Genomic DNA, 19,008 nt, shown 5'->3' with positions numbered 1-19,008 from the left:
AATAACTCTCTCAATAACAATTCGGGAGATTACTTATTTGACATCATTCTCCCATTGACAATACATTGGGTATAGGTCGGTGTCAAACGTTCATGTCGCTGTATGTACATTTTTTAATTTTTTGAGGACATTGACAGAATACAAACTGTTCAGAATAGTGCATAGTGTCATCAATAACAACTGGAAGCTTCAGGTCGAACAACTTTTGAATAACAATTTAGGATCAGATAACCTATGAGTTATTTGTAGTTTCCTCATAGCCTACAATGTATAGTGAATCAACATTTTGGTGAAATTCCAAAATCAAATTTCTTGCACAACCATTGACTTGAAACCACTCTAGTCTAATCATGAATATTAATACTAATAATTAGGTGTACATAAATGCACAGGTTTACCAAGTTTTGTATTGGAAAAAAATTATTCATAGTTTCATCATAGACTGCCATGTATAGTGAATGGACATTTCAGTGAAATTCCAAAATCAAATTTCTTGCACACCCATTGACTTGAAACTACTCTAGTCTAATCATGAACATTAATACCAATAATCAAGTGTACATAAATGCACAGATTTTCCTATTATTTTATTGGAAAAAAATTATTCATACTTTCATCATAGACTGCCATGTATAGTGAATCGACATTTAAGTGAATGCCAAAATCAAATTTCTTGCACAACCATTGACTTGAAACCACTCTAGTCTATCATGAACATTAGTACCAATAATTCAGTGTACATAAATGCACAGATTTACCTATTTTTGTATTGGAAAAAAATCATTCATAGGGTTTCACCATAGACTGCCATGTATAGTGAATCACATTTCGGTGAAATTCCAAATCAAATTTCTTACACACACATGGACTTGTAACCACTCTAGTCTAATCAAGAACATAAATATCAATAATCAAGCATACATAAATACACAGATTTGCAAGTTTTGTATTTAAAAAAAATTATTCATAGTTTCTTCATAGACTACAATGTATAATGGATCCACATTTCATGCGAAATTCCAAAAACAAAGTTATTGTACACAGATGCACGTGTTACCACCCTCTTCTAATCAAGCACAATTATGTCAATTATTCAGGGTCATATATACACAAATAGTGCATATTTTTAATTCTGAAAAAATTTTTTTTACAGTTTTGTCATAGACTCCCATGTATAGTGGATCAACATTTTATGCGAAATTCCAAAAACAAAGTTATTGTACACAGATGCACATTTTACCACCCTCTTCTAATCAAGCACAATTGTGTCATTATTGAGGGTCCATATATGCACAAATAGTGCAAATTTTTAATTCTGAAAATTTTTTGACAGTGTTGTCATGAACTCCCATGTATAGTTTTGTCATAGACTCCCATGTATAGTGGATCAACATTTTGACAGAAATTCCAAAATCAAATATCTTGTTCACATGTGCACTTGTAAACAACCCATGCTAATCAAGTATATCTATATCAGTTATTAAACATCTGTATATGAACAGATATAGCTAGTTTTATACTGGAAAATACACGTTCGTAGTTTTCTTATAGTCGACTACATGTATAGTGAATCAACATTATCGATAAAATCTAAAAATTACATTTTTTGTACAGGCATGCACTTTTTACCTGCCACTTCAAGCAAAGTACATTTACATGAATTATCACACACATATGATTTGATATTTCTTGGACAACGCGTTATATCGGCCACATTTTGCCTTCCTTTCGGGAGGGCGACTTAAAAAGTATAGCAAGTCAGAAGGGGGTCTTTAACACATTGCGGGTTTTTTTGGGGGGTATTGAGTAACAGGGGAGGGTCACTTATTTTCATGCACGGATAAGGGGAGGGTCACTAATTTTTGTGCATGAACTTTTGAAGGGTCACTATTTTTTACGCAGCGGTTTTTCGAAAACACCGGCTCACCCCCCCCCTGTAATTTATGTCCAGTCCCTAAGCAGGCAATACTTCATCGGAGGTCGGACTCGGATTAAGATCTATGGAAAATGTCAGAATCCAGAATTCTATCTTGCAAACACAGTGGAAAAATCTACACCTAGACAGTTATTAGAACCTTTGGGGAATGTACAATCCCCTGTTACCCTCTAAAAATAAATGACAGTGTGTGCGTGAATTTAATCGGCCAGATCAACCGATCAATGCGAGTTGCAATACTGCAGGTTGCAGATGTCATCCTGACGGCCATTGTCAGGAAGACGAAGCATTTCTCCGTTGAAAGGCGCACCAGGATGCCAGGATTAGATTGTCTGCTTTTAAGCATTTGAGGTGTTTAACAGCAAGCGACTGCTCACCAAGTCATTCATAGAGAGAGACGAGGGCCTGCAGATAAAAATAAAGTGACCAGTTGAATGATAGGTGTCATTCCTGGTGCAATTCAAAGACACGGAATGTGAGAAGGAAGGGTAAGAATACACAGACCGTGATTCGTCGTTCAGACCAGGCGGCTTTGTAGCCCTGCGTACCGTGCTGTGTGTTTCGGGCGTTACACGGCCGTGTAACGCCCGAAGCACACAGCACGGTACGCAGGGCTAGCGGCTTTGTAGCTTGACTTGATGTAGTTTCCCCGATCCTGTACCATATCTTAATGAATAAAGGTCAGATCGATCAGAAGCATTGGTTCACCTGACCAACCCCTAAAAATCCAACAAACAAAATAACAAAAACAAAATTCAAAAAAAAACCGGCAGTATTTAAGGAATTCATGCACTACCAACTGAAGTTTTGCCTTGGAGACAAGTTCAAAAATAGGCAAGGAATCGGGTTACTGGCTGATCGTGACAAACATCGGCGTGTTAAGATGATAATGTAGAATAAACCAGTGTGCATCAATCTTTATTTACACAATTTAAGATTATTTACATAGAGAGCAGAAATTGGAAAAAAGAACATACAGAAATAAACATAACAAGTGTAAAGGAACTGTAAGTACAGATACAATACTAAGTCGTTTTGATATTTTGCTCGGTTTCCTAATTGCAAGATGTTGAGATGTTGTCAAGATATTGTCAAGATGTTGTTACCGTTTGAGGTTCGAAATAATCTCAAACGATGATGTAACTCGAAGCCTCTTGTATCTCATAGATTTTTTTTTTGGGGGGGGGGGGAATTTAGTAGTATTCCGAATATTGCACCAAGAGAATGAGTTTTAATTTCCTTCTATGGCCACATACGAGCGCCACCACACGGTGAAATCTTATCCCAACGTTTGTAACCGTCAAGCCATCTGACTGTCGACAGTCCCTCGTTCCCCTTTGCTTAAAATACCGACGCAGTGCAGCAAATGCCGTAGCATAAGTACGAATTATATACTTTCCTTTACAATTAAGAGTCTAATTTCTGAAGTCAAAAAGCAAGTTATGCCATAACGAATGCTCTGCCTGTGATATCTGCCTCTGTAGTATTTTATATGACACAGAGAAATCGTTTCAAGGAGCACCACAGCAACGTGCTAGGACCTGAGATTTGACAAAAACAGATCTTGACATACAGCCCAATCTTCAAGATCTAGAGTATATATATTTCACTTGTACGAATCCTAGATGATATATTTTGTTATTTGAATCACTGGTATGCAACAATCGATCAAGAAGCAAGCTGGTAGCTTGAATGGTTGGCTGAATATCGTTAACATTATTAATGAATCATTTAAAACAGTCAATCGAAGCGACTCAATACCCTTAGTTTTAGACTGGACTGCTGAAGTTGTTGTGAATAATTATAATATACCAATCAGCTTTAACCTCGTGAGCAACGCTGCACTGTACATTGGCCAAGAAGCTGAAGAGAAATGATAAGAGGGGACAGTAAAAGTAGGTGAATCTCTCCTTAGTCACAAACCACTCTGTAAAATTCATCAGTGACAATGCACTCTGTCAGCATTGATAATGAAGCCAATGAATTCTATGCAACTTGCTTAATGTTTTTTCATCGGGAAAATAGTATATACGTCAGAAATTCCAATTATCATGGATTAATGTCAAGTTTTAAAGTGTGCCACTGGAAACACATGAATAATTGAATCACTGAGAAGAAAACACCATTGAATTTCCTTTTTCTTTTTTTTTTCAAATTGTACTTTTTATAAGTGGAAATGTTTTGAGAAATGTATCTTGCCCGGCGAAAATAGTATCAATGAAGCCAGAAATGTAGGGCATTCGACTAAACTAGAAAACAGTTCCACAATCATTGTACGAGCCTATGTAGAGTGTGTATTTCACAATACCAAGCATGTTTTTGCTGCCATTTACAGCATGCGTGCATGGCTAGAGGAGTCATACAGGATAAAATGGTTTCTCAAGCTTGCCAGTCTGTATTCATTTCAAAACCTACTGAACAGATATTACGATGATGTTAGGTATGCGCTAACAGGCTGGAGGGTTGCCCTGTTCTCGGAAGTCAAAAATATACAACGTGCAGTGAACATTAACAAACTCCGTAACACCTGCATGGTCAGATTTGTTTGTTATTTGGTTTGTGTAGGTGAAGTTCTATCTTCGGGCACATTTCCTTCAGTAGAGGTGGTGACCATGACACATGCAAAGCATTACTCGTTTGATCGACACAATCCCACAAAAAGATCAAGTCCATCCCCTGTTTCGTGAACATGACATAAAATTGGCTTCTTTCCATTAGAACGAGAAGAAAACACTAATCAGAAACCCAAATTCTTTGAAATGCAGTTTCCACTTTCTTAGTGATGTTCTCATTTCTATTTTGTTCAAATTGTGCGTGAAATCAAGAATGATGTAAAGTGATTTGCATGGTCTTGAAATGAGATTTCTCAGTGAAATTGCTCTAAAATTTGGTTTGCTCGTTCCCTAAAGACGTTTTCATACAGGTTTGGTCAAATCACGGTGTATTACAAATAGTTACACCATAAGTCAAACAGGCTTGCATAAATAACGATGAAATGAGAGCTCTGTGAGATCGACGGATTTTGCGTGCTTTTCTCATTGAATGTAATTCTGTTCTAACATTATCTTACCTTCATTTTTAATACTATCTGTCCACGTTAAGTATCTAATTGAATAACTGAAAATATGATAACAACAAAATGTCAGATGCGATTCTTCCAGCATACAGTGCAGGGCTGACTGACTGGCTTCTCGCCGAAGTTGTAATATGTAAGCCACTGAAAATAAAAAAGGAACCGTTGTGAAATATTATTTTGTAGCTTTGTCAATACCAGTAAATTTTGTGACGTCATACCCCCGATTATTAATGATAATGTATCCGATTATCCAACGTTGTGGCCCCGGATGTTTTCAAAATCTAAAAAATCACTGGCATTGCCAAAACTTCAAAATAATAGCAATAATGTACCCCCTCCTGGCCCAAAATGGACTCCAGCAATTTTGCGTTCGGTCATTATGGAACGGGAGGGGGAAATTATTGCTTAAACATTTAGCGAGTGGCATAGAATGCATACCATTGGCTTCACTATCAATGCTGACAGAGTGAATCGACACCGATGAATTTTCACAGAGTGGTTTGTAAGTAATGGGAGATCACCTACATCAGCTATCCTCACTTGTAATTTCTCCTCAGCTTCTGGGCCAAAGTGCAGAGGCTATTAAAGGAGGTGATAGCTGATTGGTAGATTATAATTATTCACAACAACTTTAGGAGACGCTGATTGGCTGTTTTGAAATGATTCATCAATGTTAATTATTTTCGGCCAAACAAGAAGCTACAATCTTTCGAGGTTCTGCACACTGCCAGAGTTTCTTGATCGACTTCAATCAAATATCACATTTAGTCATCTTCGATTCGTAAAAGTGAAATGCACTCCAAAATCTTAAGATAGTCGTGCTTGATAAGATCTGTTCGTCAAATCAAGTCCCGTGGTCAATTATTTCTTTAAGGCAGTACGCGCCTCGAAAGTGAAAACCTTAAACTTTTGCTCAAACTTTCCTCAAGGAATAAGCTTATTTCAATCATTCTCTTTCAAAATCAAGAATAAAAATTGGGGATCACCGTGCAAATTTTGGAGCTAGACAAACAACCCAAGATTTACAAATATTTGAAATTCAAAAAGACCGCCACCCCTGTGTTAACTCTATGGAGAAAAATAAAACTTTTCGAGTTTCGAAAAAACTAAGCCGATGAAAAGTTTACTTATACCAAGAGCTTTAAAATGAACCCCTGCAAGTGGTTTATCAAAGAATTGTAAAAGTTGGAGAGTCCGAATGTCTGTCCCCGAGGTGCGTTCTCTGGCGTTAAGACTGAGACAGATGTCAAAGACAGAACATTTAGTATGGCATTATTTGTATTTGCCTTTAAGTGTTTTTGGTTTGTTTGTTTTTTGTTGTTTTTTGTGCTTTTTACAATTTTGTTGATACTGTTGAATTCAATTTCACATACATCATTATGAATTTTTTTGTACTCTTTTTACTTTTACTGAATACTTAATGGTTTCAATTTTCACCAAGACGTCACTTTGGCATATGTGCTTGTTATGTAAGTGAAGAAGATTACAGATTTTGCACAGCTATCACTACTGATTCTTCGATCTGCTTACGAGCATGATACCAGAGATCAACCAGAGTAGTGGCTTGTGGATGGCAAATGAAAACCTTTATTTCTTTGATGAAGATGCTTACAGATGAATCCGCTGTTGATAAAAGACTGCTTGCTATACCAAACCTAATGATAGCTAACTTTATAGGGAAAAAGTCGGCCATTTTTCATAAATTTTGTTTAATTCGAGATACTACTTATATTGCCTGACATGTTGAAAGATACTGAATGAATGGGTGACAATGCATATATTCGATCCCAGTTTTAGACACGATAAGTGAAACCATCGCGAAAATGAATTAATGGTCATGAACATTAATTCTTTTTCGCGATTGTTTCATTTAAAGTGGCACTCCCACTTGGTAACATTGTTAAAGCACATTTTTTAATGCCAACGGTCGATATTTGACGTGGCGACTGCGCGCGGATCACGAGATATCGATAAAAACATGTTCTCAAATAAGTAAAAGTTTGAATTCCGGTGGCCCACCTAAATTCAGCTTCCGAACATCGAACGTTCGGCACTGGGGCCATTGTCAACTAAGCTATGGAGTACGAGTCTACGCTTACGCTGCTGTATGCCACAGTACCAATCGCGTCGGTGATCAGTCATGACCCCTGGGGGAAAGCCGAGTCTTACAGACTCTGAGAAAAAATGGAAAAGAAAGTTTGATTCCACCAGAATTCGCATAGGTGACTAGCATAGTTACGTGCGGTTGATACATAGCGGCCGCCGAGTGGTATGCATAGACGCATACCACGCGCGCGGCGTACTGTGTGGCAGACGACAAAATGTAGTCATCGGAGGGGGCTAATATTTGACACGTAAAAACTGATGTTTATGTGGTATTGGTTGAAAATATAGTACAACTGATTAAGAATAATGAAAACGACAAAAACTAAGGAGAAGTTTTACAAAACTTACCTGAGGTAATGGCATAATGCTGTATATAAAGTCTTTACAGTGGGAAGTAAATTAATTGCGTCGTTCGAACTTATTGTAGACTCCCTAGAATATCGTCAATCAGCACAACAACAAACCTTCGGGGGATTTCGGGTCAAACTCAGAAACGATCGTAAAACTTCGGGATGTGAAAAACACGCTCGGGAAATGACATGTTTTTATCGATATCTTGCGATCCGCGCGCAGTCGCCACGTCAAACATCGACCGTTGGCATGAAAAAATGTGTTTTAAAAATGTTACCAAGTGGGAGTGCCTCTATGATTTGTCTAAAACCTGGGTCGAATATATGTATGGTCACCCATTCATTTAGACTTGGTTCAAGTCTGTGATTTGTGAATGTTTGAGTGGGGTGAACGCGATGATTTGTGCTAAGTTTTCATTTGAAACGCATGAGTGGGGTGCACACGATTAGTGGGGTAAACGCTATACAGGGGAGTAACTCACTACTGCGCAGACTCAAAGGTAACGCGTTCAATCGCTACGAAAACCTAGCCTAGGCTGCCAAATTCCAAATAGGTTTGCATGAAATATGAGAGACACAACAGAGACTAGTACAAATTATTCTTTTTTTTTAGAAATTCACCGACTTGAACCAAGCCTACCATTCATTCAGTATCTTTCAACATGTCAAGCAATCAATATAAGTAGTATCTCGTATCAAACAAAATTAATGAAAAATGGCCGACTTTGTCCCTTTAATTATAAGTGCATATTCGATTTGTCTCATTAGAATAATTTAAGGTAAAACTTAATCATACAAACAACTCTAAAATCAACCAGAGGGCAATAATTCACATATCTTACACAATTCAATAAGTTCGTCTTCCGGGAAAACTCTCGTAAAGTAATTAACCACTAGCGGAAAAAAAACACATGTTATTAGAAATGTCTACCCTCAAATTTCTGGCTTGTTTATGCTCCTATCAGCTATGCTGACAAGAGCTTATACTGCCATTAGCTCGATCGCGTTGTGGATGTTCCGACAAATATGCGTATGTCTAGATTGTAAGTAGATTAAGCGCACCTAAGCGCTAATTTTACCATCAATTTTGTATTGTTTGTCACTGTTTCCAATTAACTTACAACTGCCCGAATTCATAAAGTCGGCTTACTTTATATAACTTGGTTGGTTAACGTAAAATTTATTGAACTTTGTACGAAAATTTTCTGTGAAGCAAAATACCTCCGTAACACAGCTCACAAAACAGAAAGAAAGCAAATGCTGTCGATAAATTGAACGTTCATAGAAATCATTTGGCATGTTTTCTTCAAACGATCAACAGCAGCTTAATGTAATCCACTTATATGTAATCCCGCATGTAATAATATTCATCATACGCCATATTTGTATCCGACTGTACAGTTTATCAAAATTTCACTCGTGCATACATCCATTTCACCTGCAGAAACACACTCATAGACGACTGGTGATGACATACGCCCCAACGGTTGAAATGTAAAAGAAACCGGATGTCTATACATCAAATGAGTCTTGGCAATGGGGCTTTACACCCCTTGAATGGCTACAATCATAGACAGTAGACTACTGTCTATGCTGCAAATGCGTGTGTGCAACCCTGTTTAGGCATTGGTTTCAGTAGTTTAGTCCGAAGTCGGGTACACACATTTTTTTCAGGTGATCTTAGACGATGGGATCGACCACATGTGCCTGGAATTGCCAGTGTGGGTATACATAGACATGTATACCACACTGGTGATTCCAGGCACCTCCTGGATCAACCATTTCAAAGCTTCAATCATATTGTTCGCGTTGTAATTTTTGGTTACAGTAGACTTGATTTGCATCTCAGGTTCCAAAGGGCCACTTTCAAACATAAAGTTACAGCAGGTCACTAAGTGAAAGTAGAAATATTGTCATTTTCTTTATAATTGCATATGTTGTAGAATCAGCTACCAGACAAAAAGTATGGCGAGGAAGAAGTGTTCCCGTCTTACTTTTTAAGAAACATCGTCCCCCTTCCCTCCAGTGTCAATGATATGATCAATGTTTGAGGGCGCTGCACCTCCATCCTCACATACCTCCTCCGTATCATCAGGCTACAAAAATCTCACAAGCAAACAAAATAAACATTAATTGTCAAAATAAAAATGTTCCCCTTTATTATGTTTTCTTGATGAAAAGATTGTTGTGATGTGTGAGATAAAATATCAATGATCACAAATATTTACACGCACATGAAAGGGACCATCTCATAAAATGTCAAACACTACTGGTTTATGTACTGCTACAATAAGTTGAAAAACAGAGTTCTCTCAATCATTTGTTGTTTGAAATTTAAAATACATCAGCAGTATTAGAACAGTTAAAACAAATGATCAGGTAACATTCAAAAGCACACACATGCATGTGAAAGTAAGTCCACACAAGGCAACCTCACTATTACTTCTGTTTGCAATTGTAAATTAAGCATAAATGTTTGTGTTTTCTCAATATGTTGACTTATTACTGTCACCCCAACACCTACTGGGACAACATATGTGCCGCTTTAATAGACGATGTTCCGCTGATTGCGAGATCTCGCGAGACTTTAATACATGCCCGTAGAAACAGGATTCCAGCTTAGTAATACAAGTCAAACTTTGTATGGAACTAGAAGGAGCAAAGATTGCAACTTCATATATTTTATGCAGTGTTCAAGGTAATTAGCGACTTGTCCTGTTTTACGCAGTTTGTCCTGTGTTGCGAGAACACGTCCACTGCGAACCACATATTCTCGCGATATCTCGGAATGTCTCGCGCGGTTCGGAACATGGTCTATTGGACTCACTGCCTTCTAAACCACATGATTTTTTACACGACTCTCATAGAAAATGACAGTGACTGATTTGTTTTGTCATAACAAATTTAAGTAGAATACGTTGAAAAAAGGATTGGAGTGGTCTGCGTGTCGCTGTTGAAAATCACAGCAATTCAAAACTGTTTTGTTGGTGGTGGCGTTGGGAAAAGTCAACCTGCAGACATGGAGTCAGATGACCTGGAAGAGTTGCAGAATTACTCACGCTCATTCCAACCTCTATCAAGAGTCATAAAAGAAAGGCGAGGTAATAATGTGATGAAAGTCAAACTAACTTTAACATTTCTACAGTTTATTTCTGAACCACATACATATTTTTTTCTCCTGAATTTCCCATGTAAATAAGATTACTATCGATTCCTAACTGTGATCCTATTGTCAGCTTCATCAGGTTTGCTTTATCAGATGTTATTGTTGATGCCATGGTTCGACTGGATTAGAAAACAAACCTTCCATTCTCTGTGTAAATCAATGCTGACAACTGTCCAGTGACAAACACTTGAAAGTTGGCTGGTAAAACGCATCCAAATCCCTGAACCTGACAGATGTACGGATTATCCAAAACAAAAATATATATATCTTGACCATGAACATATATTAAACATAGTCAGGACTGTTATTTCATTTGATGCCTTAACGTCTTTCCATCAAATATCTTTATAAAAACAAATTCCTGTCTAAGCCATTGTCCCGATCAGAGTTCTTTTTCTCTGTCCTTTTCAATTTTGTCACTCAGCTCTTTCATGCCCCCTCTAAGTTCTTTGGCAAATGTTCGAGAAAACGATGACATCCTGTCAGATTCATCCTCCGGCAGTTCTTCCATCCGTTTCAGGATTTCAGAGTCCCGGATCTTGTCCACGCCTTTGTGTACTCCGTCCTCACCTGTTGAGTGGAAATTTTTGTTTGAAAGAGAATGGTAGTACAAAAGGATTTGATAATGTCTCATTTGACTTGATTCAGACAGTAGCCTAAAAGGCATCATCCATGGCCAGAAGTCGGGATTTTTTCATTTTAGACATTTTTACATTTTAGTAGTGCATGTTTGACATGTTAGGTCGGAACTAACGTGACCAAAAAAGCCAAACTTGCAAACCTATCGTGTATCGTGCAGACCCAACATATCCGCACCTATCGTTTCTAAAATGTCTAACGTGTATGTCAGGTCGGAACTAACGTGCCTAAAATGCCAAACGTGCAAACCTATCGTGTATCGTGCAGACCTAACGTTAAAGAACCTATGTCTAACATGTATAGCATTTTAGGGCGTACAAATAAGTCCTATTCTATCATGCCAATCATGCAAACCTATCGTGTATCGTGCACGCCCAACATGTATGCACCTATCGTGTCTAAAGTGTCTAACGTGTATATCATGACTGTACGATTGACATATGGTACCCATACCATTCGACTTATCTGGACATACACGTTAGACATTTTAGACACGTTAGGTCCGTACACGTTGGGTCAGCACGTTACACGATAAGTTTGCACGATTGGCATGATAGATTTTGACTCGTGGACAACCTAAAATGACATACACGTTAGACATTTTAGACACGTTAGCTCCGTAAATCTTAGGTCGGCACCTTAAACGATCTGTCTCAAGATTCACGTGATGGCCTACAAACACGGTAAGGTCTAACTCTATCATGCCAATCGTGCAAACCTATCTTGTATCGTGCAGACCTAACGTGTACGGACCTAAAGTGTCTAAAATGTCAAACGTGCATGTCATTTTAGGTTCACAAAATGGGTCAAAATTTATCATGCCAATCGTGCAAACCTATCGTGTATCGTGCAGACCTAGCGTGTATGGACCTAAAGTGTCAAAAATGTCAAACGTGCATGTCATTTTAGGTTCTTAACATGGGTCAAGTCTATCATGCCAATCGTGCAAACCTATCGTGTAACCTGCCGACCTAACGTGTACGGACCTAACGTGTCTAAAATGTCTAACGTGTATCTCATGACTGTACCATTCAACTTATCTGGAGACCCTAAAATGACATACACGTTAGACATTTTAGACACGTTAGATCCTTACACGTTAGGTATGCACGATACACGATAGGTTTGCATGATTGCCATGATAGCTCTTGACTCATTTTGAGACCCTCATTGACATACACGTTTGACATTTTAGACACGTTAGCTCTGTCAACGTTAGGTCGGCACGTTATACGATATGTCTTATGATTGCCATGATACAATTCTACTTATCTTGAACCCTAAAATGACGTACACTTTTGACGTCTATAGACACAATGTCTAACGTGTATGTCATTTTAGGTTGTCAACATGAGTCAAATTCTATCATGCCAATCGTGCAAACCTATCGTGTATCGTGCACACCTAACGTGTACGGACCTAACGTGTCTAAAATGTCTAACGTGTATGTCATTTTAGCTTCTCCACATGAGTCAAAATCTATTATGCCAATCGTGCAAACCTATCGTGTATCGTGCAGACCTAACGTGTACGGACCTAACGTGTCTAAAATGTCTAACGTGTATGTCATTTTAGGTTCTCCACATGAGTCAAAATCTATTATGCCAATCGTGCAAACCTATCGTGTATCGTGCAAACCTAACGTGGTCAGCACGTTACACGATAAGTTTGCACGATTAGCATGATAGATTTTGACTCATGGACATCCTAAAATGACATACACGTTAGACATTTTAGACACTTTAGCTCCGTAAATCTTAGGTCAGCACCTTATACGATATGTCTCAAGATTCACGTGATGGCCTACAAACACGGTAAGGTCTAACTCTATCATGCCAATCGTGCAAACCTATCTCGTATCGTGCAAACCTAACATGTACGGACCTAACGTGTCTAAAATGTCTAACGTGCATGTCATTTTAGGTTCACAACATGGGTCAAAATCTAACATGCCAATCGTGCAAACCTATCGTGTAACGTGCCGACCTAACGTGTACGGACCTAACGTGTCTAAAATGTCTAACGTGTATGTCATTTTAGGTTCTCCACATGAGTCAAAATCTATCATGCCAATCGTGCAAACCTATCGTGTAACGTGCACACCTAACGTGTACGGACCTAACGTGTCTAAAATGTCTAACGTGTATGTCATTTTAGCTTCTCCACATGAGTCAAAATCTATCATGCCAATCGTGCAAACCTATCATGTATCGTGCACACCTAACGTGTACGGTCCTAACGTGTCTAAAATGTCTAACGTGTATGTCATTTTAGGTTCTCAACATGAGTCAAAATCTATCATGCCAATCGTGCAAACCTATCGTGTATCGTGCACACCTAACGTGTACGGACCTAACGTGTCTAAAATGTCTAACGTGTATGTCATTTTAGGTTCTCAACATGAGTCAAAATCTATCATGCCAATCGTGCAAACCTATCGTGTATCGTGCACACCTAACGTGTACGGACCTAACGTGTCTAAAATGTCTAACGTGTATGTCATTTTAGGTTTTCAACATGACTCCAATTTCTATCATGCCAATCGTGCAAACCTATCGTGTATCGTGCAAACCTAACTTGTACGGACCTAACGTGTCTACAATGTCTAACGTGCATGTCATTTTAGGTTCTCAAGTTGACTCCAATTTCTATCATGCCAATCATGCAAACCTATCGTGTATCGTGCAAACCTAACGTGTACGGACCTAACGTGTCTAAAATGTCTAACGTGTATGTCATTTTAGGTTTTCAACATCGGTCAAAATCTACCATGCCAATCATGCTAACCTATCGTGTATCGTGCAAACCTAACGTGTACGGACCTAACGTGTCTAAAATGTCTAACGTGCAGACTTTTACAGTGTTTAGTCATGCACGTTTGTCCTACACGTTAAGGTTCTATAATGTACAATGGCATACAATTGCCCATAGCACGATAGCTTCAACAATGTGAAACGTGCATTTTTACCAACTACTGGCCATAGCTCAAAGGCATAGGTACACAATATCTTTGACAAAAAGTTTATAACATTCCTGATTAAAGCAGTGTTGTTGGATAGTACACGCCATGTTATGGTTTGACTGTGCACCTATTGTGTTATTGAAATCTGTCGCTTACACGTACATCCATCCAGCTCTTCAATGTCAAGTATTCTTTTTCCATTGAATAAATTCTACAAATTGAGCTGATTTTCAAATGACAACAACACAAGAGAGACACTATCAAACACAGAAAATTCAACAGCGTTGAGAACCGACTGTCAAGCTGACAAACTCAGGATGATGAAATTTGCAAGCCCAATGTCACTCACCTATTTCTTTGGCCTTGAAGTAGGAATAGGCAGTCAGCTGAGCAAGTCTCCTGATGACCCAGGTCTCTGAAAGCTAGATGTTAAAATGAAGAGGTTAACTCCTGATCTGGATATCTATATATCCTTGGATGTCAACTGAGTAGAAATTGGAAGAGTCGTCAGGAGAGAGAAGGTTGCAGCTGTTTACAGGATCCAATGGATAGAAGTATGTGCACCAATGACTACTTTCTGATATATGAAAATACGCATCTCCAACTTCTATGATTTTGTTTCACCTTCAATCACACTTTTTTTGTAGTCTGCGTAAAATTTGAATTTGAATTTTATTTTAAATTGTTGGAATCTGACTTCATATCGAAATGTGTCTTTTTTAATAATGACAAGTTTACTCATAACATTGAACGTGTGGGCTTTTTACAACATATAACTCTTAAACTTTTTGGACACAGTGTATTTCTCATGGAGATGCAAGTATCTTTCATACGCCTCTTCAAATGTGAAGACATGAAAGATCATTAAGCTCTGGTGGGATGAAGTCCAGATTTCCAAGTTCACTAGCAATGGTTTCAAAATAGAATTAGTTTGAAGCCAAAATCTACATTACAGTGAAAGGTACTGTATGTTTCCAAGTGCCATAAGAAATCACTTGAGACCAACACATCTGCTGATAATAACTCTGTCTTACATACATCAGTATCCAGTGTTGCATATGATGAAACATTCATTGAATATGTCGTTTACTTACCCTATCTACTAATTCAGGATGACTTGCTAAGTACCTGGAATAGGAGGAAAATATTATTATGGAGCACTCCATAGATCCATGGTTACTCTACCCCACATGGGGTAGAGTAACCGTGATAAATCAAACACTTTCCAAGCTGTGATTTGTAGCAGGAAAATTTGACATTTTTTCCAAGCAATGTCAAATTCCCAACCTATAGACTACAAAAATATGTTACATACACGAATACATGAAATGACAAAAAAAAACAGTGCAGAAAATGCTTGATTCCATTGAGTATTGAGAAATTGGCATTAGACAGCCTGAAACCAAAGCAGGAGTAGCAATGACAGATTTTCTGGAAGGAAACCACGTTTTCGTGAATTTTCCGTCAGGGACCGAGGGTATGGCAAATCTCTCGTTTAGCAGATTACTTCTTCATGTTTTTGCTACGACATACCTAAGGCTGGGGGGGGGGGGAGGAGAGAAATAGAGGTTACAATACATGTGTAGGCAATTCAGGACTTGATATCAGTCAAAATTCAAAACACGAACGCTGTGTATCATGGAAATCAAATTCCCCTGTCCCGGAATACGATTTGCGATAAATTCCCTGCCCCCCCCCTCCCCGGTGGAAAACATTGGTAGGGGAATGTCGTGTAGAGTATAGTCATTCTGTGGCAGTCGATTGCGATCGTTGCACGATTGGGATTATCGGACCGCTACGTGGACAAGCAATATCACAGTCGATGGTCGCAGGTTGCTCTGCATGGCAGGGCTGTGTGTTACCACAGTCGTTTGGAGAGCTATTCAGCGCTGGGACTATTCGCCCCATAGACGAGTGTACAGAAGCGAGAAATACCCCAAGTCTGGAAACAGAATGGCTATAAAAACCACGCCATGTCACATTCCGTGTCCGATTTCACTGTGAAAATTAGCAAGTTCATCTATCATGCAACCGTCGATCGTTCCCTTTCATTCTAAAAGTTCATACCTGATACTTTATCTGATTCAAAAATGCTCGTTTCGTGTGATTTTCGGCCGAATTCGACGAACACCTCGCCAAAACCTGGGGGTGAGCAACATTCCGGTCACCTCACAGTGGACGTTGGGCACCTCCACTTTACTGACGTCAGCGCCGAGTACCCTTGAGGGGTGACTGGAAGGTTGTTCATGCCTTATGTTTTGGCGACGTGTCTTCTGAACTCGGCCGAAAATCACACGAAAATTCATACCTGATACTTCATCTGCTTACAAAATGCTAATTTCCTGTGATTTTCGGCCGAGTTCGAGAGACACCTGGCCAAAACATAAGCGTGAGCAACATTCCAGTCATCCCTCATGGGTACGCGGCGCCAACGTCAGTAAAGTGGAGGTACCCAAGAGGTGACCGGAATGTTGCTCACCTCCAGTTTTTGGCGAGGTGTCCGTCGAATTCGGCCGAAAATCACACGAAACGAGCGTTTTTGAATCAGATAAAGTATCAGGTATGAAATTTTAGAATGATAGGGAACGATCGACGGTTGCATGATAGATGAACTTGCTAATTTTCACAGTGAAATCGGACACGGAATGTGACATGGCGTGGTTTTTATAGCCATTCTGTTTCCAGACTTGGGGTATTTCTCGCTTCTGTACACTCGTCTATGGGGCGAATAGTCCCAGCGCTGAATAGCTCTCCAAACGACTGTGGTGTTACCGGCGTTATACGGCTTCCCGCCGCTAACAGACAGCCCTGCCATGCAGAGCTACGTACGAACTAAGCGAGTGAATGTCATAAACGTTATTTCTGAAAAATCCTTTCCCATGATCATAATTCGGCTTCTTACCTATACAGAAGATTCCGTCTTGTTTTAGAGAAGCAAATTTCAAGTCAGCTTGTATAGAGAGACGTGCGTGCGTGTTTGTACAACGACTCGAGACCGCTCGAGCTACGATACATTTTTCTGCAACAGCAATCTTACAGTTATACAGCAAGACTATCGATAGTAAATTGTGGATTTTGGTAAGTCAAGCTACCATAAACTAACCTTAATAGCACACGTAAGACCATCTTTAGGCTCCGCTAGGTGGCATTGCGTTATACTGAACGAGAGACTTCCGCGATTCTTTTGGCAAACCAACCTTCTCCGTTGACCCAGGAAGTTTATCCATGGAAGTCACGTGACTGGTTATGAAAACGCGATTCGCTAGCTAGGGACGGACAACTCGGAGTACGGGGGGGGGGGGTTACAACATTCTTGAAAGTATACATCAATTTTGAAGCAACTCCCTATCAGAATTTACCACTGAGAAGTAATCATAACACTTACTTTATTCATTGTTTTGACAGTCTTAATAGTGAATATTAAGTAAGTTACATACTCTGCAACGATAAAAATAGTGAAATGTATGACGACACTAGGCGAGACAGAAATGATGGAGCCTACTTTAACTGTACAATCTCTTTGCCAAATATCAAAACTGTTTAGTATATCAGCCTTTTTCCCTCAGTGTGCTTTCAAAAATAATAATCAAATATTCTAAAGCATAAACTATTCTGTCATAATTTATGAATTTAAATCTGGTATTGCTGAATGCTTTTCAAAATTTCCTAGGGTTTGTTTGCAATTTCAAACAAATGGCCAAAAAAATCTAAAATGCCTCATTTAGTCTTGAGGTCTGATGCATTGGAAACTCTAAGTTAACACTGGTAGTGATCAGAGCTTGTTAAATATGATGTCTTCATTGCCCGCTATCATCCATTAATACATCACCTTTCAACTTCTCAGATAGAAAAATTTGATATTGGGTGTACAGGCCCCAGAGAGTGACCTGGTTTCGGTTTGTTCTAATGATGTTGAAATTCAGATAAGTTTTGAAACCGATGTTGTTCACATCTTCTCTGAAACCACTTGTAAAATGACTTTTAAATTTGGTTTGTAGATTCTTTGGTATAGCCTAATTGATATTTGTTAAAATAATGACAAATTTTGTTGTGGTCCAAATTTAAAATGTTTGTGTTACGGCATTCAAATTCTATTTGCAGATCCCTTAAAATGTTTCTATCCACGATTTGTTTCTTTAGCTTGTGTAATTTTGTCTTTTATGTTTAAAAATATTTTGCAGTCCAAAAATCAAAACATCAGTTCTAACATTACTTGCCATCATATTCCATTTTCAGAGGCTATACACTATGTCTCTTTTTTCCATATTTGTTATGAAATTACTGACATATGAAACTTGGTATGGTCAGATTAATAGTGTTCTGTGAAGTTTGTCTTGTTCATTGTTGAATACAAGATAGAATCAGACACTATTCATTTTAACTTTTTCGCAAAGCTACATTGGAGCTGTGGTGTAAGTTGCCTTATTGCCTGTTTGTGTACCAGACAGATATCCTCACCTTATCAGCTTTAAAAAAAGTTAAATCCCTGAAAAAAGAGACAACTACTCTATATTTGTTGCTTGTAATTTTGGTAATTCGAAAATGTGATAAAAGAATTCACTCACTGTAACTAACTGTACTCAGACATGGTGTGAACATTTCTCGGAGTGCATAGTGAAGAGTACCTGCAACTGTGTCCTATTATTTGTCTTGCAAATTGATCCCGATGGCTGTTACATGTAAAGTAGTATTAGCTCACTCTTTTCGAAAAACTTGACATCACTTCTTGCCAGACTGATTAGGGGTGTAAGTTTATCTTGCTGATTGGACTTC

At 38.6% G+C, this 19,008-nt stretch overlaps 1 protein-coding gene across 1 annotated transcript; it reads right to left on the bottom strand.

Annotated features, from left to right (window-relative positions):
- Positions 1 to 9,601: 9,601 nt before the first annotated feature.
- On the bottom strand, positions 9,602 to 17,472 carry LOC139149849 (protein NCBP2AS2 homolog). Its single transcript, XM_070721852.1, has 4 exons — positions 17,339 to 17,472; positions 15,330 to 15,363; positions 14,585 to 14,657; positions 9,602 to 11,204 (listed from the first exon to the last, which is right to left on the bottom strand). The coding sequence occupies exons 1-4, from the start codon at positions 17,359 to 17,361 to the stop codon at positions 11,017 to 11,019; spliced, it is 318 nt and encodes a 105-aa protein (XP_070577953.1). The 5' UTR covers positions 17,362 to 17,472; the 3' UTR covers positions 9,602 to 11,016.
- Between the last annotated feature and the right edge of the window lie 1,536 nt (positions 17,473 to 19,008).

This window comes from Ptychodera flava, chromosome 14, assembly GCF_041260155.1.
Source record: "Ptychodera flava strain L36383 chromosome 14, AS_Pfla_20210202, whole genome shotgun sequence".
NCBI lineage: Eukaryota > Metazoa > Hemichordata > Enteropneusta > Ptychoderidae > Ptychodera > Ptychodera flava.
The sequence above is the reverse complement of the archived record's forward strand: the minus strand, read 5'-3'. Positions and strand labels throughout refer to the sequence as shown.

Excerpts from the sequence above, each read along its gene's own strand:
- LOC139149849 (XM_070721852.1), bottom strand. The coding sequence starts at position 17,361 with ATGGTCTTACGTGTGCTATTAAG. Across the intron at positions 15,364-17,338 it reads GTCTTACGTGTGCTATTAAG|GTACTTAGCAAGTCATCCTG; the intron begins GTTAGTTTATGG and ends CTCCTATTCCAG. Across the intron at positions 14,658-15,329 it reads ATCCTGAATTAGTAGATAGG|CTTTCAGAGACCTGGGTCAT; the intron begins GTAAGTAAACGA and ends TTTAACATCTAG.